The sequence below is a fragment of the Poecilia reticulata genome, chromosome 13 (genome assembly GCF_904066995.2).
Source record: "Poecilia reticulata chromosome 13, P_reticulata-male-v2, whole genome shotgun sequence".
Lineage (NCBI taxonomy): Eukaryota > Metazoa > Chordata > Actinopteri > Cyprinodontiformes > Poeciliidae > Poecilia > Poecilia reticulata.
Window position 1 is genome coordinate 30758011 of NC_088842.1, and position 24748 is coordinate 30782758.

At 38.4% G+C, this 24748-nt stretch overlaps 2 protein-coding genes and 1 long non-coding RNA gene across 8 annotated transcripts; 2 read left to right on the plus strand and 1 right to left on the minus strand.

Moving 5' to 3' along the window:
- Positions 1–1899: 1899 nt before the first annotated feature.
- LOC103475117 (uncharacterized) lies at positions 1900–9167 on the plus strand. Of its 6 annotated transcripts, none has more exons than XM_081614139.1 (6): positions 1900–2199; positions 3175–3234; positions 4211–4469; positions 4694–4727; positions 5883–6063; positions 7254–9167. In XM_081614139.1, the coding sequence occupies exons 2-6, from the start codon at positions 3192–3194 to the stop codon at positions 7607–7609; spliced, it is 873 nt and encodes a 290-aa protein (XP_081470265.1). In that variant the 5' UTR covers positions 1900–2199; positions 3175–3191; the 3' UTR covers positions 7610–9167. The 6 variants fall into 6 exon arrangements, with proteins under 6 accessions (XP_081470265.1, XP_008424746.2, XP_081470268.1 ...); XM_008426524.3 differs by having other exon boundaries at positions 1900–2187; XM_081614140.1 differs by lacking the exon at positions 1900–2199 and adding an exon at positions 2426–3089.
- A 2424-nt stretch (positions 9168–11591) lies between these two features.
- On the plus strand, positions 11592–23648 carry cyp2y3 (cytochrome P450, family 2, subfamily Y, polypeptide 3). Its single transcript, XM_008426525.3, has 9 exons — positions 11592–11759; positions 13232–13394; positions 14182–14331; positions 15516–15676; positions 17732–17908; positions 20609–20750; positions 20841–21028; positions 22263–22404; positions 23060–23648. Exons 1-9 carry the CDS (start codon positions 11592–11594, stop codon positions 23239–23241), a joined length of 1473 nt encoding a protein of 490 aa, XP_008424747.2. The 3' UTR covers positions 23242–23648.
- LOC145554455 (uncharacterized) lies at positions 13050–14257 on the minus strand. Its single transcript, XR_014090409.1, has 2 exons — positions 14168–14257; positions 13050–13423 (listed from the first exon to the last, which is right to left on the minus strand). It is a non-coding gene; the product is annotated as an uncharacterized LOC145554455 (long non-coding RNA).
- Positions 23649–24748: the final 1100 nt, after the last annotated feature.

Here is a 24748-nt window from a genome sequence, read left to right on the forward strand (position 1 = left end):
ATATTAAAACGTTCCAATGCACCGTTACCTAGCAACCCCAGAAACCGCTCAGCCCGTAACCTAGCAACCTGCTTCTCTTTCCACTGGCAGATTGTCTCACTTAAAAGTTAAGTCCTTAATATTTTTCATCAATATTCAGGAGTTATTGACTGAAAACAAGCTCCTAAATATTTCTGAAAAGTTACTTGTAAGTTAATTTTGTTTTAATTCAAGTGAATTAGAAACTAGACCAAAAATACTTGGTAAGATTCCGTTTTTGCAGTGTACCTCATCACAAGTTAATTAAATCAACACATCTGTCCCTGACTCCTTTCTTAATTTGTGCTGTAGTTTTTTTTTTGTTTTAAATCTTTTGTTATGTTTTAGCTGCTGATTTCTCTTCAGTCCTGTGGAAACAATGGGGAGATGCCGGGATCTCAGGCGCGCTGGCCCTTTAAGAGTGTCTCTGTGGACTGCGTTGTGTTCCCAGGGTCTTTAATGGAAACACAGAGGGACTGAGAAAGACCCCATTGTATATTTTCTTCCTTTCATGAAGAGCCGGAGCCGCGGTTTCTGATAGGAGCCCGGAGACAGGGCCGGCCGGGGCGGGGGAAGGGCCACGGAGGGGCTCCCGCTCCAGAAAAGAGGGTCCTCCACTCAGAAACACAAACTTTGAAGCTGAACGCGGCTGCAGGCTGGAGGGGATGTCTGGCTTTGGGGCGAGGGGGGATGGGCATCAGAATCACCAGAGTCCTGCTCACCTGTCTGAGACCTGACAGGTCAAGGTCTACCAGATAAACACACTGCAAAAGCACAACATCTTACCAACTAGTTTTGGTTCATTTAAATAAAGCAAAACTAACTTACAAGTAACTTTTCAGCAAAATAAATTAAAAAAAAGTAAAACAGGAGCTTGTTTTATGCAAATAATTCCTTAATATTCATGAAAAAGGTCTAGTTCCACTAAATTATTTCACTTAACAAGACATTTTCCCACATTATAAGGATAATAATCTGCCAGTGGATTTTTAAAAATCAATATTAAAGAATTACCGACTTAAACCAAGCGGCTGAAAAGTCACTTGTAAGTTAGTTTTGTCTTATTTCAAACGTAATAAGACATTTACACCAGAAACTAGACGGAAAAATCTTGGTGAGATTTAAAATCCTGCTGTCAGGATCAAGTTCAGGTGGTTTTTTTTAGAAGCAAACAGAAGAAATACTTTGTTGTTGTTAACGGTAGATTCCCCGGTTCAGCGTCCTCTGCTGCCCTCTGCTGGTCATTCAATAGAACTGCAAGAGAAACAAAATGGCTACCAGAATAAGTGGTAACACTTTATTTGAAGGGGGGTGAATAAGACTGACATGACACTGTTATAACACCTGTCATGATGAATAAGTCTTCATGAACATTTATGACTGTTGTCATAAAGCGTCATTCGGTAAATTATGACACTTTTAATACAAAGTTGACATTATTCAAAATGTCTTTTTATGACAACTTGACATTAACCAATAAATCATCACTGTTTAAACTTTACCTTTAAGAACATAAAGTTACCTAATTTTAAAAGTGCAATCAGTAAAACTTTTATAAAAAATTTATATCAGTAATGATTTCTTGGTTAATATTAAGTTGTCATAAAGATATTTTGAATAATGTCAACTTTGTATGAAAAGTGTCATAATTTACCTAATGACGCTTTATGACAACAGTCATAAATATTCATGAAGACTTATTCATGTTTATGACATGTTGTGACATGTTTATGACAGTATCATGTCAGCCTTATATTCACCCCCCTTCAAATAAAGTGCTACCGAATAAATTAATGTAAAAACAAAGAACTTTGTTATTAATATTGGCATAAAATTGAATAAAAACGTTATTTATTTATTACTCTTACTTGAGTACTGTCATGATCTGTGTTTCTGTGTGTTTATTTTTGAGTTTTTCTGTGTGATCCTGTTCCCTGTGAGTCCTGTCTCTGCGTCTTCCCCGTTGATTGTCTCCCAGGTGTGTCTCGTTTCCTTGATTACCCCTGTGTGTATTTAGTCCCACCTGTTGTCTGTGTTCCTCGTCGTGTGTCTGTTTCCCTGTGTTCCCCGTTGTGCTCTACCTCGACATCATCATTAAATTCATCATCACTTCATCCTGGGTCTGCCTGCGTCCCATCTCTCCTCACCACCGACCACCCATTGTGACAAGTACAATTTTAGGTACTCTGTCCTGATTGTTACTTATTAACTCTGGGTTTTTTTTATGTTGGCTCACCTGGTTTCTTTTTTTCAGTGCATAGTAGAGATCTAGTTGTTTAAATATGAACAATTTAAGGTAATTTAACTTAATTTGAACATGAATAAATATGTCCTTTTAATACAACATAATTAACATGAGTATATTGAATCCATCTAAAATAAAATATAAAATAGTTTGAGTTATAAACCTTTAAATCAACTGGTGCACTCGGTATCCATTTAACTTAACTAGTCCGGTTTTACAGTGCTCATATTCAGAAGCTCATTGGTTATTTTATTTATCGCTATTGTTCTCCGTTTCCCCGTCTGTCTGAATGTAATTATCTTCCAACCCATTTCGGAGTGAACATGAGCCTTGTCGGACTGACGCATGAATGCGCCTCGCCAACTCTTATCCGCTTACGTAACGCGGTTTTAGCGCCATTTAACTCAACAATTCAACGCGACGCGCTGCGATTAATCGATCGCTGGGAAACAGGACATCTCTTTAGAGCCAACATGTGAAGAGATGCACTCAGATTAAAAAACAACAACTTGTCTATCCGCAGTTTTGGGGGCAGCAGACGTGCAGTCCAGCTGCGCGGGAATAATAATCCGTTTTAATCTGCTTTAGCAGGAGGTGATCCGAACCTCTGGTTCTGAGGCCAACGGAGGCCAGGAGGCGTGACACAGTCCAGCTTTGATTTATTTATTCAAGTCTATCGTCACCTTCTGTGTAGTGTGAAAATAAAGCCTTAAATTTCACACTGTGCGCTGTGAGAAAAGAAAGTGACGCATTTTGTCCAGCTGTGGTCATTGGAGCCTCTTGCGCTCATATGTTGTTCATGTGAGGAGAGGCAGGCCGCGCTTAGGTGATGAAGGCCTAAATATTGCGGATTATTGCCCCACTCTCCCTCTCTTGGCCCATTTTCCAGCTTCAGCCTCGTTTCGTTTCAGTCTCTGCTGCGGAAAACATGAGCACAGCGGGCGTTCACCGAGGATTCCTCCGGAAATATGGTACGACTCCGACTGTTTCTATTGTTCTCCGTTTAATTTGATGTATTTTTCCTTTAATCGATTAAACTCTCGTATAGGATGCAGCTTATTTAAATACAGTCACATATTTTAGCTGAAGTGCGTATTGCTTACCTAATCCAGCAGATACAGAGTTGGTTGGTTTTATGGATGGATGGATGGATGGATGGATGGATGGATGGATAGACGTTTTTCTTTTACAGATCTAAGTCATAAAAAAGAGCAACAGGAGTAAATTTCCGACAAATATATATAAAAAAATTGAGATATCTCAGAAATTGTCTAGAAAAATCATTGGAAATGTTTAAGTTTGAAGAGTCAAAAATTGGCTACAAAAATTTTTGATATTTCTGAGTTTTAAAAGTATAAAATTTGCCAGAGAAAATTCAGAAAGTTTGAGATTAAATGTGGAAATTTCTGAGTTTAAAAAGCTTGAATTTTTTTTAAAACTTTTGGATCTCAAAAGTTGAAAATTGCAGACAATTTTAGAAAAGTTATTTTTCTACAAAATTTCAGAGATTAACGTTAATTTTATTTTTGTGTGCATCTTAGTTTGGTATATTTTTCTTTTATGGGTGTAAATGCGTACTACCAAATTCAGCAGCATTTTCTTTATGTAAGCTCTGTTTGTTTTTACAGTCTGTAAAAAAATGTGGCTAAACGTTTTTACAGAAATTTAGCAAAAATTTCTGTAATTTTAATTTGATATATTTTTCTTTCATGGATTTAAGTCATATAAAAAATTTGAAATAGCAGTAAATTTCCAACAAATATATATATATATATAAAAAAAACCATTTAGATTAATGTCAGAAATTTTCTAGAAAAACTTTGACTCCTGTGGGAAGTCAAAAAACTTGGTAGAAAATGCTCAGAAACAGTTTGAAAAGTCAAACATTTTGAGTTTTGAACTCAGATTAGCAGTGAAAGTGTGTATCTGGTCTGCCTCCCTCTGCAGGAGGCTTCATGTTCAAGCAGTGGAAGGAGAAGTACCTGGTGCTCACCATGGAGGGGAGCCTGCTGGTGTGCCGGGACGCCGAGTCTCCACCGGACCAGGTGGTGGCGCTACAGTCCAACTGTGAGTCGATCGCGGAGGGACGGGAAATCCTGGACCTGCCCAGGCTGCCCCCGGGGGGCAGGAGAGACTGCTGCTTTGCCCTCATCCTGCCCCAGAACAAGTTCCTGCTGCTTCTGTCGGACAACCCCGACGACTGCATGTGGGTGCCAGATGTTCTTTGTCCCACTTTTTATCAGAGCTTATCTTCACATTCAGAAACATCGATAAACTCGGCTAAGGTTCTCTCCTCCTCTGTCCCACTGACTATCAGACTTTGTTTTTATTGCTCATGTTTGTCAGACTGACACAGTTCCAAGTCTGTGAATGTTTTATAGCCTGGATGTGTGTCAGAGATTATAACGCCTCTTTTCTTACCTTTCACAGTCTTTGGCTGAAGCTAATCAGGAAAGTGAGAGAGGTCAGTCACCGTGATGTTTCGTCCGTCCCGTTTCCTCACTAAACCGGTTTTATAGCAGGTTTGAACCTCTGATTATAAGATGCAGACGTCCAAAAAATAATGAAAACACAGGAGGGCAGAGAAGCCAAAACTTTTACTAAACTAAAAGTAGCAACATATTTTTTTACTCAAGTAAAAGGGAGAAGTAGTCGTCCAAGTATTTGGTAAAAAGGCGACTCGATTAACTGATCAAATCATTTAATATTTAAGAATTGTATCGTAAGATGGACCAAAATATAAAATTATGAGGAAATTTTGGTATTTTAAAAATCAAAATGAAAGTAATTAGTATTAAAAAAAATAAAAGTACAAGAATCGATTCATAATACTACCAGAATAAAGTCGTACAAGAAAAACGTCAAAATAATACAAGAATGAACTAATCAATTAGTTCACTCATTCTTTGTTACATAGCAACAACTTTTCTGAGTAACTAGTGGTTACCTAGCAACAACCTTTTCTGAGTAACTACTGGTAACCTAGCAACAACTTTTATGAGTAACTACTGGTTACCTAGCAACAACTTTTCTGAGTAACTACTGGTTACCTAGCAACAACCTTTTCTGAGTAACTACTGGTTACCTAGCAACGATGTGTTGAGTAACTTGTGGTTACCTAGCAACGATGTGTTGAGTAACTTGTGGTTCCCTAGCAACGATGTGTTGAGTAACTTGTGGTTCCCTAGCAACGATGTGTTGAGTAACTTGCGCAGCAGTTCACGGTTCCTCATAACTGCTTAAAAACAAAAACGTCGTGGATAAAAAAACTGAATAAAACATAAAAGGTCATAAAACCAAGTTTGGCAGCATTTTAGTTATTTAAAATAATAAAACACAAATAATTACAGGTACAGACTGACAGGAAATGTTTACATTGTGATGCGTTTTCCAGTCGTAATATAAGGAGTGAGCATGAAATACATTTACTGATTAGTGGATACTGAAATATTAGACGTGAACTGGGACTCTATACTTAAGCATTTTGAACTTCACAGGGTCAAATCTGACTATTAACTTTCTCGTTTTATCCTTTTTCACTTTAACAAAGTTTGTAAGTTGGAAACTCGTAGCTCTACTTCTCTTAATGTAGGTAGCGTTTATTTTTTGTCATTTCTAGGGTGTGATGTCACCTTTGACCCTTCAGAGACAGCAAAGCCTCACTCCCTGCATCACTGACAGAGAGCCGCTGCCGGACTCCCCCAGCGACAAGGAGCCCGGATCGCCCAGGGCTGCTGGAGCGCCGCCGCCTCTGAGCCGCGTCACTGAGAGAGGAGGCTCGTTCAGAGACCGACAGCAAGGTCAGCGGCCTCCGAAAAACACAGAAAACATACCGAAACAACAGCTGAAGAGCTCAGATCAGCCATTTCCTCTATAAGTAAATAAATAAATAAAAACAAAGGAGTAACATTTAGGGTGCGTTCACACTGCAGCCTGAAGTGACCCAATTCCGATTTTTTTGACGTAATGTGACCTGTATCCGATCTTTTCATGGCAGTGTGATCAGCACAGGTCAGATTCTTTTAGAATGTGACCCATATCCGATACGTATCCGATTCAAATGCGACCATAACGTTCAGGCCGCATTCATCCGAACTGAACGTCACTGATTCTCAACAAATCTCACTATTCTGCTCCTGATACGCGCAAGTGGGAAGAAAAACAACAACCATGACGAACTATATGAGGATTAAGTTGTTAATTTGCTGCTCCGGCCGGATAACAACTTCAAATATGTAAGCTAAGCTCCACCGTTAGCCTCCATGTTTACTTCCGCAAACACTGAGCTCTTCTTCTTCTTCTTATGGCGGTTGGCAGAACACTGAGAACGCTGACGCTATGGCGCCCTCTACTGCGCATGCGGGACACTTTCAGGTCGTTTGCCCGTTTACACTGCAGAACACATACAGGAAGCATTTACTGGCAGTGTGAACGACCCGGGAAAAAAAAACCGAATTGCCAAAATATCGGAATTGAGTTACTTCAGGCTGCAGTGTGAACGCACCCTTAGATACTCCACCAAGCCTAAAATCTGTTCATTCATCCAGCCACCGGGGGCGCTGTTATAAAAGTAACTGTCTTTGTCCGGGTTTTCCAGGGTTAAATTACTATGGAGTACAAGGACCACTCTAAAAAAATACAATTATGAGAACAAAGTTATAGCATCCCAAGTACATAGCAATAAAATAATGAGGATAAAGTCAAAAATATTATGAGACAGTTTTAATGTTGACTTTATTCTGATAACATCCAAACTTTAATCTCTTGAAATATTATAACTTTATTCTTGTAATTTTATGACTCTTATTTTATCTTATTTTATTCTTGTAGTATAATTACTTTATTGTTGTGATATTATGACTTATAAATAAATAAATAAATAAATAAATAAATAAATAAGGGTTCTAATGCTAATTAAAAACAGTTATAGATTATATTATTTTTATCATCCAGATGTTTTTTAAAACAAAGTTTCTTGTCGTTTTGTCAGCTGCCGGACCGAGGCAGCCCATGCGGAGCAACTCCGTCGCCCCGCCTCACCGCATGTCTGACTGTCTTCGCCATGGCAACAGCAGCGACGCGCGGGCGGTGCGTGCGGTGTGTCTGCTGATGGGCGGGGCGGCGGCCTCCTCCGCCCTGGGCTACCTCAGCTCCTGCTCCCCGTCCTCGCCGCTGGCCAGCCGGGCCCCGGACGTGGCCCCAGGCTCCGGGGCCTTCTCCGATCTCCCCGCCGGCGGCTCCTTCCACGCCTGCAGCCAGGACGTCGACTCCCCGCATTTCAACACCTTCGACTTTGAAGGAGACTCCGACTTTGACGCATTTGACTGCGGAGGATTTGCCTTTTAAAAGGAACTGTTTATATGACCGGTTCTCTTAGCACACTGCAAAAACAAACTGGTTTTTATCTAGTTTCTAGAGGAAATATGCTGGTTACACGCGAAATAAGACAAAACTAACTTACAAGTTACTTTTCAGCAAGATTTAGAAGCTCGTTTTAGGTAAATGCTAATTACTGGCAGGTTATTTCACTTATGAGGGAAATGTTTTGCTTTAAAGTTGAACTGGTACTTTTTTTTATCGATATTGAAGGAATATTAACTTAAAGCAATCTCCTAAAAATTTTACCTGCAAGTTAGTTTTGTCTTTTTTCACGAGTTCCAAAACATTTGCAGTAAAAACTTGACAAAAACACATGGTAAAATGTTGTTCTTCACTGCAAAAACACAAAATCTTAAAACGTATTTTTGTTCTAGATTCTAGAAAACTAACTTATAAGTAACTTTTTACGTTTTAAGTAAATAATTTCCTAGTATTGATAAGACGCACTAATTCAACTGACTGATTATTTAATTTCTAACAAGACATTTCCCCCATGTTGTAAGTGAAATAATCTGCCAGTGGAACTAGAACTGGGTTGCTAGGTAACGGGCTGGGGTTGCTAGGTAACGGACTGGGCTGGGGGTTGCTAGGTAACAGCGCAGCGGAACATTCTACCAGTGGAACTAGTAACAAGCTGTTATATCCTAACAGTTACTTGTTTATTAGTTGAGTTGAGTCTTATTTCAAATGTATTAAGACATTTCCACTATAAACTAGATGGGAATATTTTGTGTTTTTGCAGCGCAGAATCTCTTTATCAGTGTTATTTTGTTATACGAGGTCGTTGCTGATGAATTATTAAGTCATCTATACGTCTGATGTATGAATTAACGAAGGCGTTCTTCCTGGCTTTATGCCCACACTCCCAAGGTGAATAATTGATCACCTTCACTCCTCTGAACACAAACTCTGTGTGTCGTTTCACACACTGACATTAACTGCACTGCAAAAACACAAAAGCTTACCAATTATTTCTGGTGTAGTTTCTAGTGCAAATATCTTAGTACACATAAAATATGACAAATCTAACTTACAAGAAACTTTTCATTAAGATATAAGAACTTGTTTTAAGTAAATAATTCCTTAATATTGATAAAAAAAAGTTCCGCTGGCAGATTAATACATGTATAACGTGGGAAAAATATCTTGCAATAAGTGAAATAATCCGCCAGTGAAACAAGAAAGTTTTTCCATCATCAATAAGAAATTATTTACTTAAAACAAACTCCTATATTTTTTATTTCACGAGTAGTAAGACAGTAGCACTACAAACTCGATCAAAAATACTTGTTAATATTTAGTATTTTTGCAGTGTGGGATCATTTTACCTCACATTTCTGGTCTTTATCCTCTTGTTTTCTTGTAACTGTGCTAACGTTCCACTGTGTTTGATGTAATCTAAAAACGTCTATTTACATTTTCACCTGATCTGAGAAGAAGAGCCTTTTCCTACAGTTGGCACAGAGATTTATGAGTGATTGTTAAAGAAGTGTAAATAAATCTTGCAGTGACTCTGTGGCTTTTACTCCAGTTCAATGTTTGCTCTGTTTGCGTCGGATCACAGCAAACAACCAGCGGGTCAGTAATCGAAGAGCGGTGATAATGCTGCAGATTTACGGAGTTCCATCTAAATCAGTGGTTCTTAACCTTTTTTGAGGTTCTGAACCCACCAGATTCATATGCGCATTCACTGAACCCTTCTGTAGTGTTAAATAAAATTATTTTTATTTCAAATTCAAGACAGTTGACCCAACTAGAGTCTAGTTGGGTCACTTTAAGAAGACCACTAAGTCTTAAAAGGTAGAGTTTCTGAGTCTCTGAGAACAGTTCTTCAAAATATAGTCAGTTTTCAGCAAAGTTGATCTGACTGTCCAGGAACGACCCAAGGTATTTAAATCTGCCACAGTTTCAACAGGTTGGCCATCGAGAGAAACTGGAACCACTTTAAGGTCTTTAGATCATTTAATTAGCTCTACATTGTTAAGAGAATGAAAAATTATCAATAATAAAGACTTTGCGGTAGTCTGATATAGGGCTGCACAGTGGCACAGTTGGTAGAGCTGTTGCCTTGCAGCAAGAAGGTTCTGGGTTCGATTCCCGGTCTTTCTGCTTGGCGTTTGCATGTTCTCCCTGTGCATGGTGGGTTTTCTCCAGGTACTCCCGTTTCCTCCCACAGTCCAAAAACATGACTGTGAGGTTAATTGGTCTCTCCAAATTGCCCCTGAGTGTAAGTGTGTGTGCATGGTTGTGTGTCCTGTGTGTCTCTGTGTTGCCCTGCGACAGACTGGCGACCTGTCCAGGGTGACCCCGCCTCTCGCCCGGAACGTTAGCTGGAGATGGGCATCAGCACCTCCTGACCCCACTGAGGGACAAGGGTGGAAGAAAATGGATGGACCGATGGGTATTCTGATTTAGTAATGTAATTATATTAGTTGTGTTACCGCCCCCACGCCACTAGAGGCAGTAGCAACCCCAAAAAGATGCGACTAAGCAGATTTAGAAGTACATCGAAAACTACAGAATTTGGTAAAAACTGAGTTTTGCTGAAGTAATTAAAGACACAAGTTCAAATCCATGCTGAGAGTGGAGCTCCTTCAATCAGGGCTCCTCCGCAGCTCTGATTGGCTAAGCAATGTAACGTGATCCTCTGATTGGCTAAGCAATGTAACGTGATCCTCTGATTGGCTAAGCAATGTAACGTGATCCTCTGCAGCAGGTGACGGCAAAGCGGGGCGTCATCACGACTTTACACAAGTTTGTCTTTACCTCCACTGCAGAGGCTCCACCGAACCCCTGAGACCGACTTATCGAACCCCTGGGGTTCGATCGAACCCAGGTTAAGAACCACTGATCTAAATGAACCATAACATTTTTTTAACAATATACTTTGGGATCGAGATCAAAGTGGAGATATTTACCCACAATTCATGGTGCTTATTAGAACTAGTAACTCATCCCAACTATTAAGCATGGTGGTAGAGGAGTGATGATAGGGGCTTTTTGCAGCTGTGCACTTTTCAGTCACTCATCAGCTTCACTGTGATTGCAGTAAAATACTACAATACGCAAGTTAAACAGTTATAGATTAGGAGTTAGTTTTGTCTTATTTCAAAACTGACTTAAAGAAACCATTCAGCAAGATATAAGAGTTTGTTCTTAGTAAATAATTCCTTAATATAAATTAAAAAGTTCCAGTTCCACTGGCAGATTATTTTTCTCAAGTTATAAGCGGAATAATCTGCCAGTGGAACTAGAACTGGGTTGCTAGGTTACAGGCTGGGCCTCCCTGGGGTTGCTAGGTAACGGCTCATTAGAATATTCTACTAGCGGAACTACAGTATAGTAACTTTTTCATAAAATAGATTCTCCAATTCCAGAACATATATATACATATATATATATATATATATATATATATATATATATATATATATATATATAAAACATTGCAAACACTGCAGGATTAATAATCTTCAACCCTTAACACTGAAAAAAATTATAAGTGACTTTATAAAAGTCCTTTATGAAGAGACTAAATAGAAAATGGCCGAGTGTAGAGCCTTGTTGGATGCCCCCAGATATGTCTTCACTGCAAAAACACAAAATCTTACCAAGTCATTTTTGTCTAGTATCTACTGTATATATCTTAGTACACTGGAAGTAGACAAAACTAACTAACAAGAAAAAGGAGTTTGCTGTAAGTCAATTATTCTATGATGAAAATAATTTTTGTAATTTGTGGGAAAAAAAAAAACTTCTGTTCACCGAGCATTTCGAGCGCGTTTGTCCAGGCCAAACTGCTGAACAGCTTTTCACTGATAATCAGGTGAAAGTACACTCTGCCGGATCACATGGGCCTCACCGCTCCCTGTTAAACATGAACAACGCCTCCGACAGCAAAACCAACGGGTTTGATCCAGAGAGACGCCTGCTAACCGCAGAGAGAGTCATGGAGTTTTATGCAACCCTGCTGCTGGCAGGGCTGATCGGTCTGCTTTGGTTCCTCTCTGTTAAAAACAACCAGAAGTACCGTCTGCCCCCGGGGCCCAATCCGCTGCCGCTCATAGGAAACCTGCTGCAAATAAACAAGGATGAACCTTTTAAAAGCGTCCTGGAGGTGAGTGGATCAAGGAAGTGACTGGAGTGATTTATTAAAAAAAAAAAAGAAAGTATTTTTGTCTACATCCTAGTGCAAATATCTTAGTTCACTTGAAGACTCAACTACCTCACAAGTAACTTTTCAGCAAGAAATAGATTATTTGTAGATTATTTCCCTTATTACGGGGGTCCCCAAACTTTTTCCTGTGAGGGCCACATAACGTTTCCCTTCTCTGCTGGGGGCCGGAGTCAGTTTGTAGCAGAAAAGGTGAGACGATAAGAGCCTAAATGTAAAAATGTATTGTTTTCCAGAAAGCACAATCAAATAACCCTCTCTGGGTTCTTCACAGAACAAAAGTCTGGAAATAAATAATAACACTATAATAAATAATAACCAAATAACCCTCTCTGGGTTCTTCACAGAAAAAATCCAGGAAGGATTATAGTCTGTATTTTCCAAACTATGAGCTGCACCGGACTATAAGCCACAAACCCAAAGTTTTTTTTTTTTTTTTTAAACCAGTAAACATCTAAGCCTCAGATATCTCTGCCGCTCCAGGTTTTCCACAACATGTAGCAGCAGCAGAGGGGGGCGGACAACCAACATCTGAGTCATAACAGGTCAATTGAATATCACATTTCTTACGGTTGAAAAAGAAAAAGTTGCCAAGTTTAGATTTAACTGAACTGATTACGGTCGTTTCCGAACTGTAACGGTAACAGTAAAAGTGTTGATCCTTCCTGTCTGCTACTAGCATGTGCTAAATGAAAATGGGCGCCTTCTTCTTCTTTAGATTTCAACGGTAGCTCTTTAGATTATTGTTGGACTACTGCCATCTACTGGATCCTAATATCTATACCTAAAATTCTCATGATGATCCCAGTATTATTTTAAAAAAACGAAAAATCTTCTTTTTCCCCTCAATGCTATTTAACTGATCAACAACATTCTCAAATTTCAATTCCCTATTAAAACCTAATTCCGTTTTAATGGGCGCTTTCTTCTTTTATTTCCAATTTTGACTTCCAATGATTCACTTCCTGCTATAGAGCCCCCTGGTGGTTGAAGAAAAATCCACATATAAACGGCTTATAGTCCAGAAAATACGGTATATAAAAAAAAAAACTGAATGCTCTCTGGTATTGTTCAGAGGGCCGGACCAAATGTGAAGGTGGGCCGGATTCGGCCCGCGGGCCGTAGTTTGGGGACCACTGCCTTATAAGAAGAGAAAATATCTTGATAAGTTAAAGAATCTGCAAATATTAAGGAATTATTTACTTAAAACAAGCTCCAAATCTTTCTGAAAAGTTTCTGTGAAGTACGTTTTGTTTAATTTCAAGTGATATTTGTCCTAGAAATTAGACCAAAAACACTCAGTAAGATTTGGTTTCTGAAAGAAATTCACTGTTGACTTTGCACAAAGGAATTTCCTGGAACTTTCTCAAACATTTTGTTTTTCTGTTTAAATAATCTTCTGTTTTTACATTCAGTTCAGTAAAACCTACGGTCCTGTGATGACCTTTAAGCTGGGCTGGCAGCGGGTCGTTGTTCTGGTCGGATACGACACGGTGAAGGAAGCTTTGGTGGACCAAGCAGACGACTTCACAGGCAGAGCGCCGCTGCCATTGTTGCACAAAGTCACCAGAGGATCCGGTAACCGCCAACATCCGCCGCTGATCCGCCTGTTGCAATAACCAATTAATCAATTAATTGCATGATGGCTCAGAATGAGCGCCATAATTTCCACACCACAAAAACAAAATATTTTACCAAGTATTTTTTTGTCTCGTTTCAAGTGAAAATATCTTAGTACACTTGAAATAAGACAAAATTAACTTCTAGGTAACTTTTCAGCAAAATATAGGAGTTTGTTTTAAGTCAACAGTTGATGAAAAAGTTCTAGTTCCACCAGTGCAATGTTCCGCTGCGCCGTTACCTAGCAACCCCAGCCAAGCCCAGCCCGTTACCTAGCAACCCAATTCCAGTTCCACTGGCAGATTATTTCACTCGTCATATTGGTAAAATGTCTTGTTATAAGTGAAATAATCTGGCTATGGAACTAAAACTTTCTTGCTGAAAAGTTACTTGTAAGTGTTTTGACTTATTTCGGCAGTAAGAAGATACGGCACTAGAAACTACACAAAAATACTTGATAAAATATTGTGTTTTCGCAGTGCATTCTGGTGACCAATATGTTTTGAAGGGCAAATTTGTTTACAGAGACTCCATAATCCATTTCAGTTATGGTTTTGGTTGTGTTTGGTTTTAAGGTCCATTTTCTTCATTGTTTTAGTTTTTATTTTATTTTGGATATTTAAAAGATCTTCTAGTTTCAGCGTTCTTTACAAAATTGAGGTTTGTTGGTTTTTGAGAAGAGGAATTTGCCATTATTACAAAATTATTGCAAAATATGCCTGGATGCCCACCTTCTGTTTGGCAGGTATTGGGATCAGCAATGGTAGCCGCTGGCGTCAGCTGCGGCGCTTCACTCTGTCGACTCTACGAGACTTTGGGATGGGACGGAAAGGGATGGAGGAGTGGATCCAGGAGGAGAGCAAACACCTGAGGGCGCGCATCCGCAATTTCAAAGGTGAGGTGTCTACTTTTTGAAACAAGAGCTAAAACGTTTGTTTACACATTTTTACATTTAAATCTTCTTACTTCACTGCAAAAACACAATCTTGCCATGTATTTTTGGTCTAGTTTCTAGTGAAAATATCTTAGAATAATTAAAATAAGACAAATTTAACTTTCAAGTAACTTGTCAGCAAGATAAAGAAGCTTGTTTGAGTCAATAATTTCTTCATATTGATAAGAAGTATTACTTACTGGCAGGTGTTTTTCAATTAAAAGATGTGCATCAAGGTTAATTTAGAAATCTTTCTAGCAAATTTTCAACTTTTCCAACTCAAAAGCTTCCTTTTGAGTTGGAACATCTCAGAAGTTTTCTAGAAAACGTCCGAGATGTCTTGGGAGAAAGTTACATCTTCATTTCTCAGTAACATAGAGGAGCTTAATTTTATTTAATAATTCCTTAATATTGATAAAAACGTAAAATCTGGCAGATTATTTCACTTATAATGTGGGACAAATGTCTTGTTATAAACTGAATAATCTGCCAGTGGATCAATAACTCTGTCATCTAAATTAAGAAATTATAGACTTTAAACGAGCTCCTACATCTTCCTGAAAAGTTGTTTTGCTGTATTTAAAGATATTTGACTAGAAACTAGACCAAAAATACTTACATTTTATGTGAACATGTGAAAACTCAGTATTTACAGTGCAAAAATCTCAAAGTAAATAAAACAAGCAAAAATTAACAGGGTGTAAGCTATTGTGAGGTCTTGAAAATATCTGCAGTTTGAATATATTTCTGTAAAATCATGAATGTGAAGTCAGTTTTTTTTGCAGTCACAAGTTGAACCAAAACCACACCTGAAATTTGCATATATTTTAATTTTCTATTGCCATCAAAACAATAATTTGATCTATCAGATTGAGAATTTTGTCATAATTTAGAGGCATGAAGGAGTTTGAATGAAATGCAGTTTTATAATTTAGTGATTTATTGTAATCCTGACTGTTTTGGCTGGTGCAACATGAAACTGAATGATGGTGTAAACAGCTTTTTTTGCGCCACACCTCAAACGTACAAGTCCAGAATCTGCAGGATAAAACACGCAGTTCAAAACTGAGCAAACGTTTTACATATGCGCCTTTTTTGAGAACCTTTGTAAAACAAGTCCGTTGTGTTGCCGTTTCTGCCTCCAGGCGAACCTTTTGACCCCACAACCCTTCTGAACCGCACCATGTCAAACATAGTCTGCTGCCTGGTGTTCGGCCAGCGCTTCAGATATGAAGACAAGCAGTTTCTGAAGCTTCTCAACGTCATTTCCAGCTTGGTCAAGTTCGACAGCAGCCCCATGGGCATGGTAAGTGCACCGCACAAAAACAAAATCTATCCAAGCTGTTTTGGGTCTACCTTCTAGAGAAAATATCTTAGTACGCTTGAAATAAGACAAAACTAACCTACAGGTAACTTTTCAAGATTTGGGAGATTGTTAGTAAATACTTCCTTAGTTTCGATGAAAAAGTTCTAGTTTCAATGGCAGATTATTTCACTTATAAGACATTTTTCCTTGTTATAAGTGGAATAATCTGTCAGTGGAACTAGAACTGGGTTGCTAGGAGACGGGTTGGATTTGGCTAGGGTTGCTAGGCAACGGCGCAGTGGAATACTCTACCAGTGGAACTAGAACTTTTTAATCAAAAACAAGCTTCAATATTTTGCTGAAAATGCACTTCTAAGTTAGTGTTGTCTTTTTTCAAGTGTACAAAGTTACTTGAACTAGAAACTAGTTTCACAGGCAGATTATATCAATTATAACATGGAAAAAATGTCTTGTTATAAGTGAAATAATCCACCGATGGAACTAGAACTATTTCAACAATATTAAAGAATTATTTATTTAAAACATTGTGCTTGAAATTGAAGTTTTGTCTTGTTTCAATCGTGCCAAGATATTTGCACTAGAAACTAGACAAAAAAATACTAGTAAGATTTTGTGTTTTTGAAGTATGTTACCTTCAGTTGTTATAAAAATGCTGCATACATCAAAAACTACTTAAAAGAAATTTGACTTCACCATTTGACATCTTGAAATTGGGCCCCTGTCTCTTTAAGGAGCTCCTGCTCTTTCCAACACCCCACCTTCAGCATATTATCTTCTCATTACGCCGTTTACAACCATTCTTAGGAGCAGTGGAATAAAAATGTAAAGCTAAATAAGGCCAAATATGCTAATAGGCAGTCAGAAAGGTTCGGCGGAGGAGCCTGTGTGTGTGAATAAAACACCATCAGACAGGAAGTTTAAGTAATTGTATTCAAACATATATATTTGCATATATTTAGGAAAGTATCCAATAACAATAATGATAATAATAATAATAATTTCCCGATAAAACAAATTAGCATTCACATTTAAACAGGGTTAAACTGTTATTCAAAATAGCTAAACATTCAATAAAAAAAAATATATTCCATAAATGAATTTCAAGTTAAAGATCACATTACTGTTACAGATCCAAGTAAAGTTACAGATCAAATTAAAGTGCACTTCCAAGTTGTATCAAACAACTTGACAACAAAGGTAAACTTAATTGACTTCAGTATTGTTTCAATAAACAATTGTATTTTTGTTTTGTTGAGGAAATCCAAAGAAATTAACCAATTCCAGAGTTCTATAGGCCGTCAACAAAATCAATGAAAAGTAACTAAAACTATTCTAAAAGGACGAATTTACAAAAATCAAAGGGCTTATTTAATACTTTGAGTATATGTCTTCTATTCGGCCACAAAATTAACAAAAAAGAGAATTATCTTTTAATCTATAAAACCATTTTTGAATCACCAATGCATAGGTTTTGTGTGGGCGTGTCGCCACCGCCGCATTTCTATTATAAAAAAAAACAAAAGACGTAAAATAAAGGACTCACCGTCGAGTGGTTCCCAGAAACACCCAATATAAACCTTCGGCTGTGTTAATTTGGCTCAACACAAGCAGCCAGCCACAGCGACAGAAGCAACAGCAATGGAGGAGATCCGAGTTCACCTCTCACCCGAAACTTAAAGCGGGCCGTCAGTTTGACCCGCCAAAATAAAACACAGGTTGATTATTTTGTGCAGGTTACAAAAAGCAGATATTCCACCAAGTTTTTTTTCTAATTGTTGCTGCCGCTAGTCTGGAGGTGCATAGGAGGAGTGATCTCTGAGGCGGGAGCTCGGCTTCAGTCAGGCTAAAATTAATCAATCGATGTTAGGAATGGATGTGGAAGTTGAAGCATAACGTTGTTCCACAAAGTACTGATTTAAGATTTGTATATTTATGCAAAATAATTTATTTCTCTGTAAAACTTTCACATCTTCAAAACTACCATGCTAGTTTACTATATTCTGGGAAACAAAGATGCAGCTTTTCCTTCCACAGATGTACAACATCTTTCCCTGGGCCGTGGAGCAGCTTCCTGGCCAGCATCACACCATCTTCGCCAAGATCACAGAGATCCGAGATTTTGTGGAGATGAAGATCCAGGAGCACAGACAGACGGTGGATCCCAGCTCACCGAGAGATTTCATCGACTGCTTCCTCATCCGAGCTCATCAGGTCGGGCAAATTATCAAGATTACTTGTTCCTATTAATTGAAATCAGCAAAAGAGCTAACATACAGATTGTCTTTCCTGCAATGTATTATAAGCCTGGCGGGCTGCCAGGTTTGACTTACAACCCCCGACAGGTTAAACATCTTTTGTTTAATTATTAGTTTTTTTAATAGACCAGTAACAAAAGCTGCCAGGATTTACAGGCCTACATGCTAACAATTGCAGCGAATAAAGTGACGTGTCACGGATAACGATGGAAAAATGTATCTTACTGACCTAAATTTAAATAGGATGAAACAAATGAAGTGCAAAAGATTTATATTTATTTTGTCACCTAGTCATAATTTAAAATTTCCTGCCAAATTCAAACGTTTTTAACTCAAAAACACGGTCGGACGACTGCCCCTACACTGCAAAAACACAAAAGCTTAGAAATTTTGGTGTAGTTTCTAGTATCTTAGTACACTTAAAATAAGACAAAGCTAACTTGCGTGTAACTTTTCAGCAAGATATAGGAGTTTGTTTTAAGCCAACGATTCCTTAATATTGATGAAAAAGTTCCACTAGTAGAATGTTCCGCTGCGCCGTTACCTAGCAACCCCAGCCAAGCCCGTTACCTAGCAACCCAGTTCTAGTTCCACTGGCAGGTTGTTTCACTAATTACATGGCAAAAATGTCTTGTTATAAGTTAAATAAATTTTCCAGTAGAAGTAGTTCTTTTTCATGAAAATAAGGATTTACTGACTTAAAATAAAGCTCCTATGTTTTGCTGAAAAGTTACTTATGAATTAGTTTTCTCTTATTTCAAGTGTACCAAGATATTTTCACTAGAAACTATACCGAAGTTTATTGGTAAGAATTTGTATTTTTGGAGTGTAGCACCCCTACCACTGGATTGAGCAGGTTTTCTGGTGGAAACAATGAAATATTTTGAAATAAATATTAATATTAATATTAATATTAATATTAATATTAAACCATTAAATCCTGGCCCGAGGATGCGACAGAGCAGTTGCAGGACTGAGCTGAACCTCTTCTTTGCCCGCTTCGATGTGAAACCAACAGAGGCAGCCACACTACATCAAGTGACCCACGACACCACACTCCTCGTCGTAGAGGAGCACGAGGTGAGGCGCACACTGCGGGCCGTCAACCCAAGGAAGGCTGCTGGGCCTGATGGCGTCCCTGGTCGTGTCCTGAAAGACTGCGCTGATCAACTGGCTGGAGTCTTCACCAGGATCTTCAACCAGCCCCTAGCCCTGTCTACAGTCCCATCCTGCCTGAAATCTTCAACCATAGTCCCCATACCCAAGAAATCTCACATCTCCTGCCTCAACGACTACCGGCCAGTGGCATTAACCCCTGTGGTGATGAAGTGTTTTGAAAAACTAGTCCGGGGTCATATCGCAGCACTTCTCCCTCCTGGCTTTGACCCCCATCAATTCGCCTACAGAACCAACAGATCCACAGAGGATGCTGTGACCACAGCCCTCCATGCTGCTCTGTCACATCTGGAGCGGCAGGGGAACTATGTGCGGATGCTCTTTGTGGACTACAGCTCTGCTTTCAATACTATCCTCCCTCACAGACTGGTGTACAAATTGGGGGAACTGGGCCTCCCTCACCCAACCCGCATGTGGATTACGAGCTTCCTGACCGACCGACAGCAGAGAGTCAGGGTGGGACAACATACATCCACTGCCCTTAGCCTTAGTACTGGCTCTCCCCAGGGCTGTGTGTTGAGCCCCCTGCTCTATTGTCTGTACACATATGACTGCACCTCTGCCCACCACAGCAACACCATCATCAAGTTTGCTGATGACACCACAGTAGTGGGGCTCATCTCGGGCGGTGATGAGTCAGCCTATAGAGATGAGGTGGAGCGGCTGTCAGTGTGGTGCAGGGAGAACAATCTGCTCCTCAACAGCACAAAGACAAAAGAACTCATAATAGATTACAGGAGGAAAAGAACGGACATCAAACCACTACACATTGGGGGAAAATGTGTGGAAAGGGTAGCTGACTTTCGTTTTCTGGGGGTCCACATTGAGCAGGGCCTCACATGGAACGTGAACACCTTCGAGCTGATAAAAAAGGCCCAGCAAAGACTTTACTTCCTGAGGGTTCTCAGGAAGAACAACATCAAGGAGAAACTGCTGGTGTCCCTTTACAGGTGCTCCATAGAGAGCATACTGACTTATTGTATCTGCGTATGGTATAACAACAGCACTGCGGCTCAAAGGAAAGCTCTACAAAGGGTTGTGAATACAGCCCAAAAAATCATTGGCTGTTCTCTCCCCTCACTGGAGGACTTGCACAGTGATCGCTGTCTAAAAAAGGCACAACTCATCACAAAGGACACTTCTCACCCTGGATATTCTCTGTTTACACTGATGCCTTCAGGCAGACGATACAGAGCAATCAGAACAAGAACCAACCGATTCAGACACAGTTTTTATCCTACAGCAATAACAAAACTAAATGCAATCAAATAACCATTTAATCACTATGAATGATGTGTGTGAGATGATGTGTGTGAGGTTATTCTTATTTATTAGTTTTATTTTATCTGTAAAGTGTGACACAAGTTTTCTTTTTTAGCATATGCACTTGACTTACGGCAATTTCTAAATTTCGTTGTTCGTGTGACAATGACAATAAAGATTTATCTTATCTTATCTTATCTCCCTTTTTTTCTCTCAGGAAAAAGACAATCCCTCCACTGAGTTCCACAATGACAACCTGTTTGGTACCGTGATGAATTTGTTCATAGCAGGAACAGAAACCACCAGCTCCACCATCAGATACGCTCTCAGTGTGCTGATCAAACACAAGAACATTCAGGGTCTGTAGATCTGCAGATAGACTCTTATAAATACAGTTTGTTGTATTGAGAAGAGTTAAACAGGCGTCCATTTTGCATCGTCTTCTCCAGAAAAAATGCAGGAGGAGATTGACTCTGTGATTGGTCGGGAGCGACGCCCCAACATGGAGGATCGGAAATCCCTGCCGTTCTCGGACGCCGTCATCCATGAAATTCAGCGTTTTCTGGACATCGTCCCCTTCAGTGTCCCTCACTACGCACTGGAAGACATCTCATTCAGGGGTTACACCATTCCTGAGGTACTGTTTTGAAAACATCAAGGTTTTTCCTCAGTAAATGTGTTTGTAAAGAGCCTTCAGTAGGTAGAGGAGGGCAGACTACCGAAAATTATACTCAAGTAAGAGTACTTCACCATATTTTTTACCCTTATTTAGTAGGAACTAGGTAAAAGTAAAAAGTAGCTGTCCAAGAAATTACTCTAGTAAAAGTAAAAAAGTATATGGTAAAAAGACTATTCAAGTACTGATCAAAACATCGACCATTTAATATTTAAAAATTACATAAACGGACCAAAATCTAAATTTATGTGGAAATATTGGCATTTTAAAGATAAATTCTAATAATTCATATAAATAACCAACAAAATCAGGGAAAATCAAATCAATTTCTTTCAAAATGAAATGTATAGAACTGTAGATTCTTTGTCTGGTGAATTTTTGGTTAAAGCAAACTTGTTCTTCGTTCACTGAAATTACTCACAAAGAGTAGAGTATCCAGAAATTTTACTCAAGTGAGAGTTGCGATACTGCATAATAAAAATACTCAAGTAAAAGTAAAAAGTACAGTTACTCAAATAAATGTCCTGATCAGATAACTGCACAGTGGTGGGACTAAAAGGTTAGTTAATCAAAAATATTACTTCTGGTAATGTTAAGGAACTACAACAACACGGTATTTACCAGAAGCTAATGCTAAAGTGCTAACTTAAATTCAAAATATATCCTTGGAAGACTACAAATAACTAATTCAATTCTGACTTTATAATTTATATGCTCTACAATGCCATTAGATATTCTGTTTATATCTTGCTCCATACTGTCCATGTTTTATTTTGTCCATGTATATTTCATGCTGCAATAAAGTTACTGGAGGAAAACTGCTACGTAAACAGACTTCAAAATAAGAGCGTGAATACAAAAGTCTAAATAAGAACTCTTAACAGTGAATAACCAAAACTTCAGCACAGATATTGAACATTATTTAACGTAATATTTACAAAATAGCCAAATAAAGTATCGCATTAGGATTTATTCAGAAAAGAGCGCTAAACTTTTTTAAAGTGAGCAAATTAGCGCTAAATAAAAACTCGGCTAGAGGAGGTTTGTATCAAAGATTTAGCCAGCAACACTTGACCGTGGTTTGTTTATAAGTTATTTTCCGCCTATACACAAGAAAGTCTACTGACGCCATAACAGTGACGACGTTATGGTTGTACTGTTCTTGAATATTGCTTCTGCTGTTGTGTCTTTGTAGGGAACGTCGATTGTGCCGCTGCTGCACTCCGTTCTTAAAGACGAGAAGCAATGGGCGGCTCCGTATTCCTTCAACCCGCAGCATTTTCTTGACCAGAATGGAAACTTTAAGAAAAACCCAGCATTCCTTCCTTTTTCTGCAGGTAAATCCGTCACCTCCGAGTTCATTAAACACGTATTTTTCATAGAAGAGGCCAGCGGGGGGCGCTGTAGAGGCCTCAGAAAGTTGGAGGGGAAATAAAAAAAATGCAAAAAAAAAAAAAACAACAAATCCCATAAATATTTAATCGTACATTTTTCATTACTCTTATTTTTTTTAAAACTTTTATTCAATCTTTTTTTTTTTTTTAATGAAAGTAAGAAAATAATTGTTTTACATATTTAAATGTCAGTCAAATTCATCCAGCTGCTTAGCTTATTAAGTTTCTGAAAAGAAACAGCCCAGCTGAAAAAAAACAAAAAAGAAATGTGGGTCAAAAATAAAATTTGATGTGATTAATAAAAATATTACGCATTTCTTATCATTGATTTTGGTGGAAAATTTGTATTATCTGGTAATAAATTCATGGTCACCTAAAATCTGAAGGTATGACGTAGCATTTATGCTAAATGAATGAAATAATTATGGAATAGTGAATAAATGACATTTTCTTACATATTTTGCATAATTTTCAGTAGGCTTGCAGGGTTAATGCTCTTGGAGGGGATCATGCATGGAAAACTTTAGGATTTCTTGGATTAAACATTCAGCTAGAATGCACTGTCACATCATTTAATGCTTATATTTTGTGTCCTCAGGGAAAAGAGCCTGTGTGGGCGAGTCTCTGGCTCGTATGGAGCTTTTTATCTTCATAGTGAGTCTCCTGCAGGACTTCACCTTCACCTGTCCTGGAGGCCCCGACAGCATTAACCTGGTTCCGGAGTACAGCAGCTTCGCCAACCTGCCTCGTTCTCACAAAATCATTGCGACGCCGCGATGAAGGAGAAAAGCTGTTCGGAGACAATATGAAAATTTCTCAATTGAACTTCAAAGATAATTCTATTTTAACGGCATTAATTTCACTAATATGTTGTTCTAACTTACAAGATTGAAATTATGGTTTATGTCATTTGTTGCCAAAAGTAATTTTGACAAAAAAAAAACCACACCATCTCTTTCTTTCCAAAAAATGTCTTACGCAATAAATAAATAAATAAATAAATAAATAAATAAATAAATAAATAAATAAATAAATAATTTTTGCCAAAAGACTTCTGTACTTATTTCAGGAAGGTGATGATGTTGAAGAAACACGTTATGATTACTATATATTTTTACGCCTATTTTTCTGTAAATATTGATGCTTTTTTGTTACACAATTGTTAGGATGAGTATTAAAAATAAAGAATTTATACTGTGATTTTGTGCCATAACTGTCATCTTTTTAAAGTGATTTTCAAGGAATAAAACCAAGAAAGTTAATATTTCTGAGGAACCCCCAAACCTCCACAAAAACACAACATCAAATCTTAAAATCTGGCTATGGCGTGGTATTAGTGCCAAATTAATATGTTTGTGCAGCGGTGGCTACTTCCTTGTTGCAGGAGGCTAACTCCATTCTGTTTAGTGTGTTCACAACTAAGGTAGAAGGAAACAAACACACCCAGTACAAAACTTTCATTCTATTGGCTGACAGGTTGCCAGGCGACTGTGCCAAAAAAGGCAGTTCCATGTTTTGTAAGCGAACAGAGAGTCCGAGCGAAGCGAAGTGTGAGCACGAGGCGAGGTTTTGAGTACACGTGTTCCAAGTTTTGAGAAAAAAGACACAAAGTCCTGCTTTCAAAATGAAACCGTAAGCAAAAATATAAAAATTTTTGACTTTCTTCGTTCGTCTGTGACAGTGATCGGCTGAATCCTCCAACTTTGTGCTTTTCTTTAAGTCTTCAGTGAAGTTTTTCTACTTGTCGTGACTACTCTTGCATTTCACGTTCCAAACAGATTGTTTAGCTTTGCTTATAAAAATAACACAAATATTCTTGGGGTGGGCTTCATTCAAAATATAAACATTAATTTTGTGGTAGAAAAACTGTTTCACTACAATAACAATACCACGTCTACCATTAGCATAACTTTGGATCAATAACATTAATCGTTTAGCAAATAATATATTAGTCTAATACTTTGGTTTTTGGTAATATCCCAAAATAAAAGTATATAAAGTAGTGTTAATTGTTAGAAAAAAATCAAATACAAGGTCTCCCCCAGAAAACTTGCTAAGCCCGGTGGTTGGGCGCTAGGGCAGTCATTCGTCCAGCGGACCGTCGTCTTTTTGAGTTAAAAAGTGTTTAAAGTTGACAGAAAATTTGAAAATATCACTTGATAATTATGAGTTATTGGAAGATTAATACCTGAACACCAACTATAAAGTCTTAAAAAATGCAAACATTTAAAAAAGACTTAAATGCATAAGCAATACTTAGCCTGGTGGGTGCACAAGTAAAGCCTGG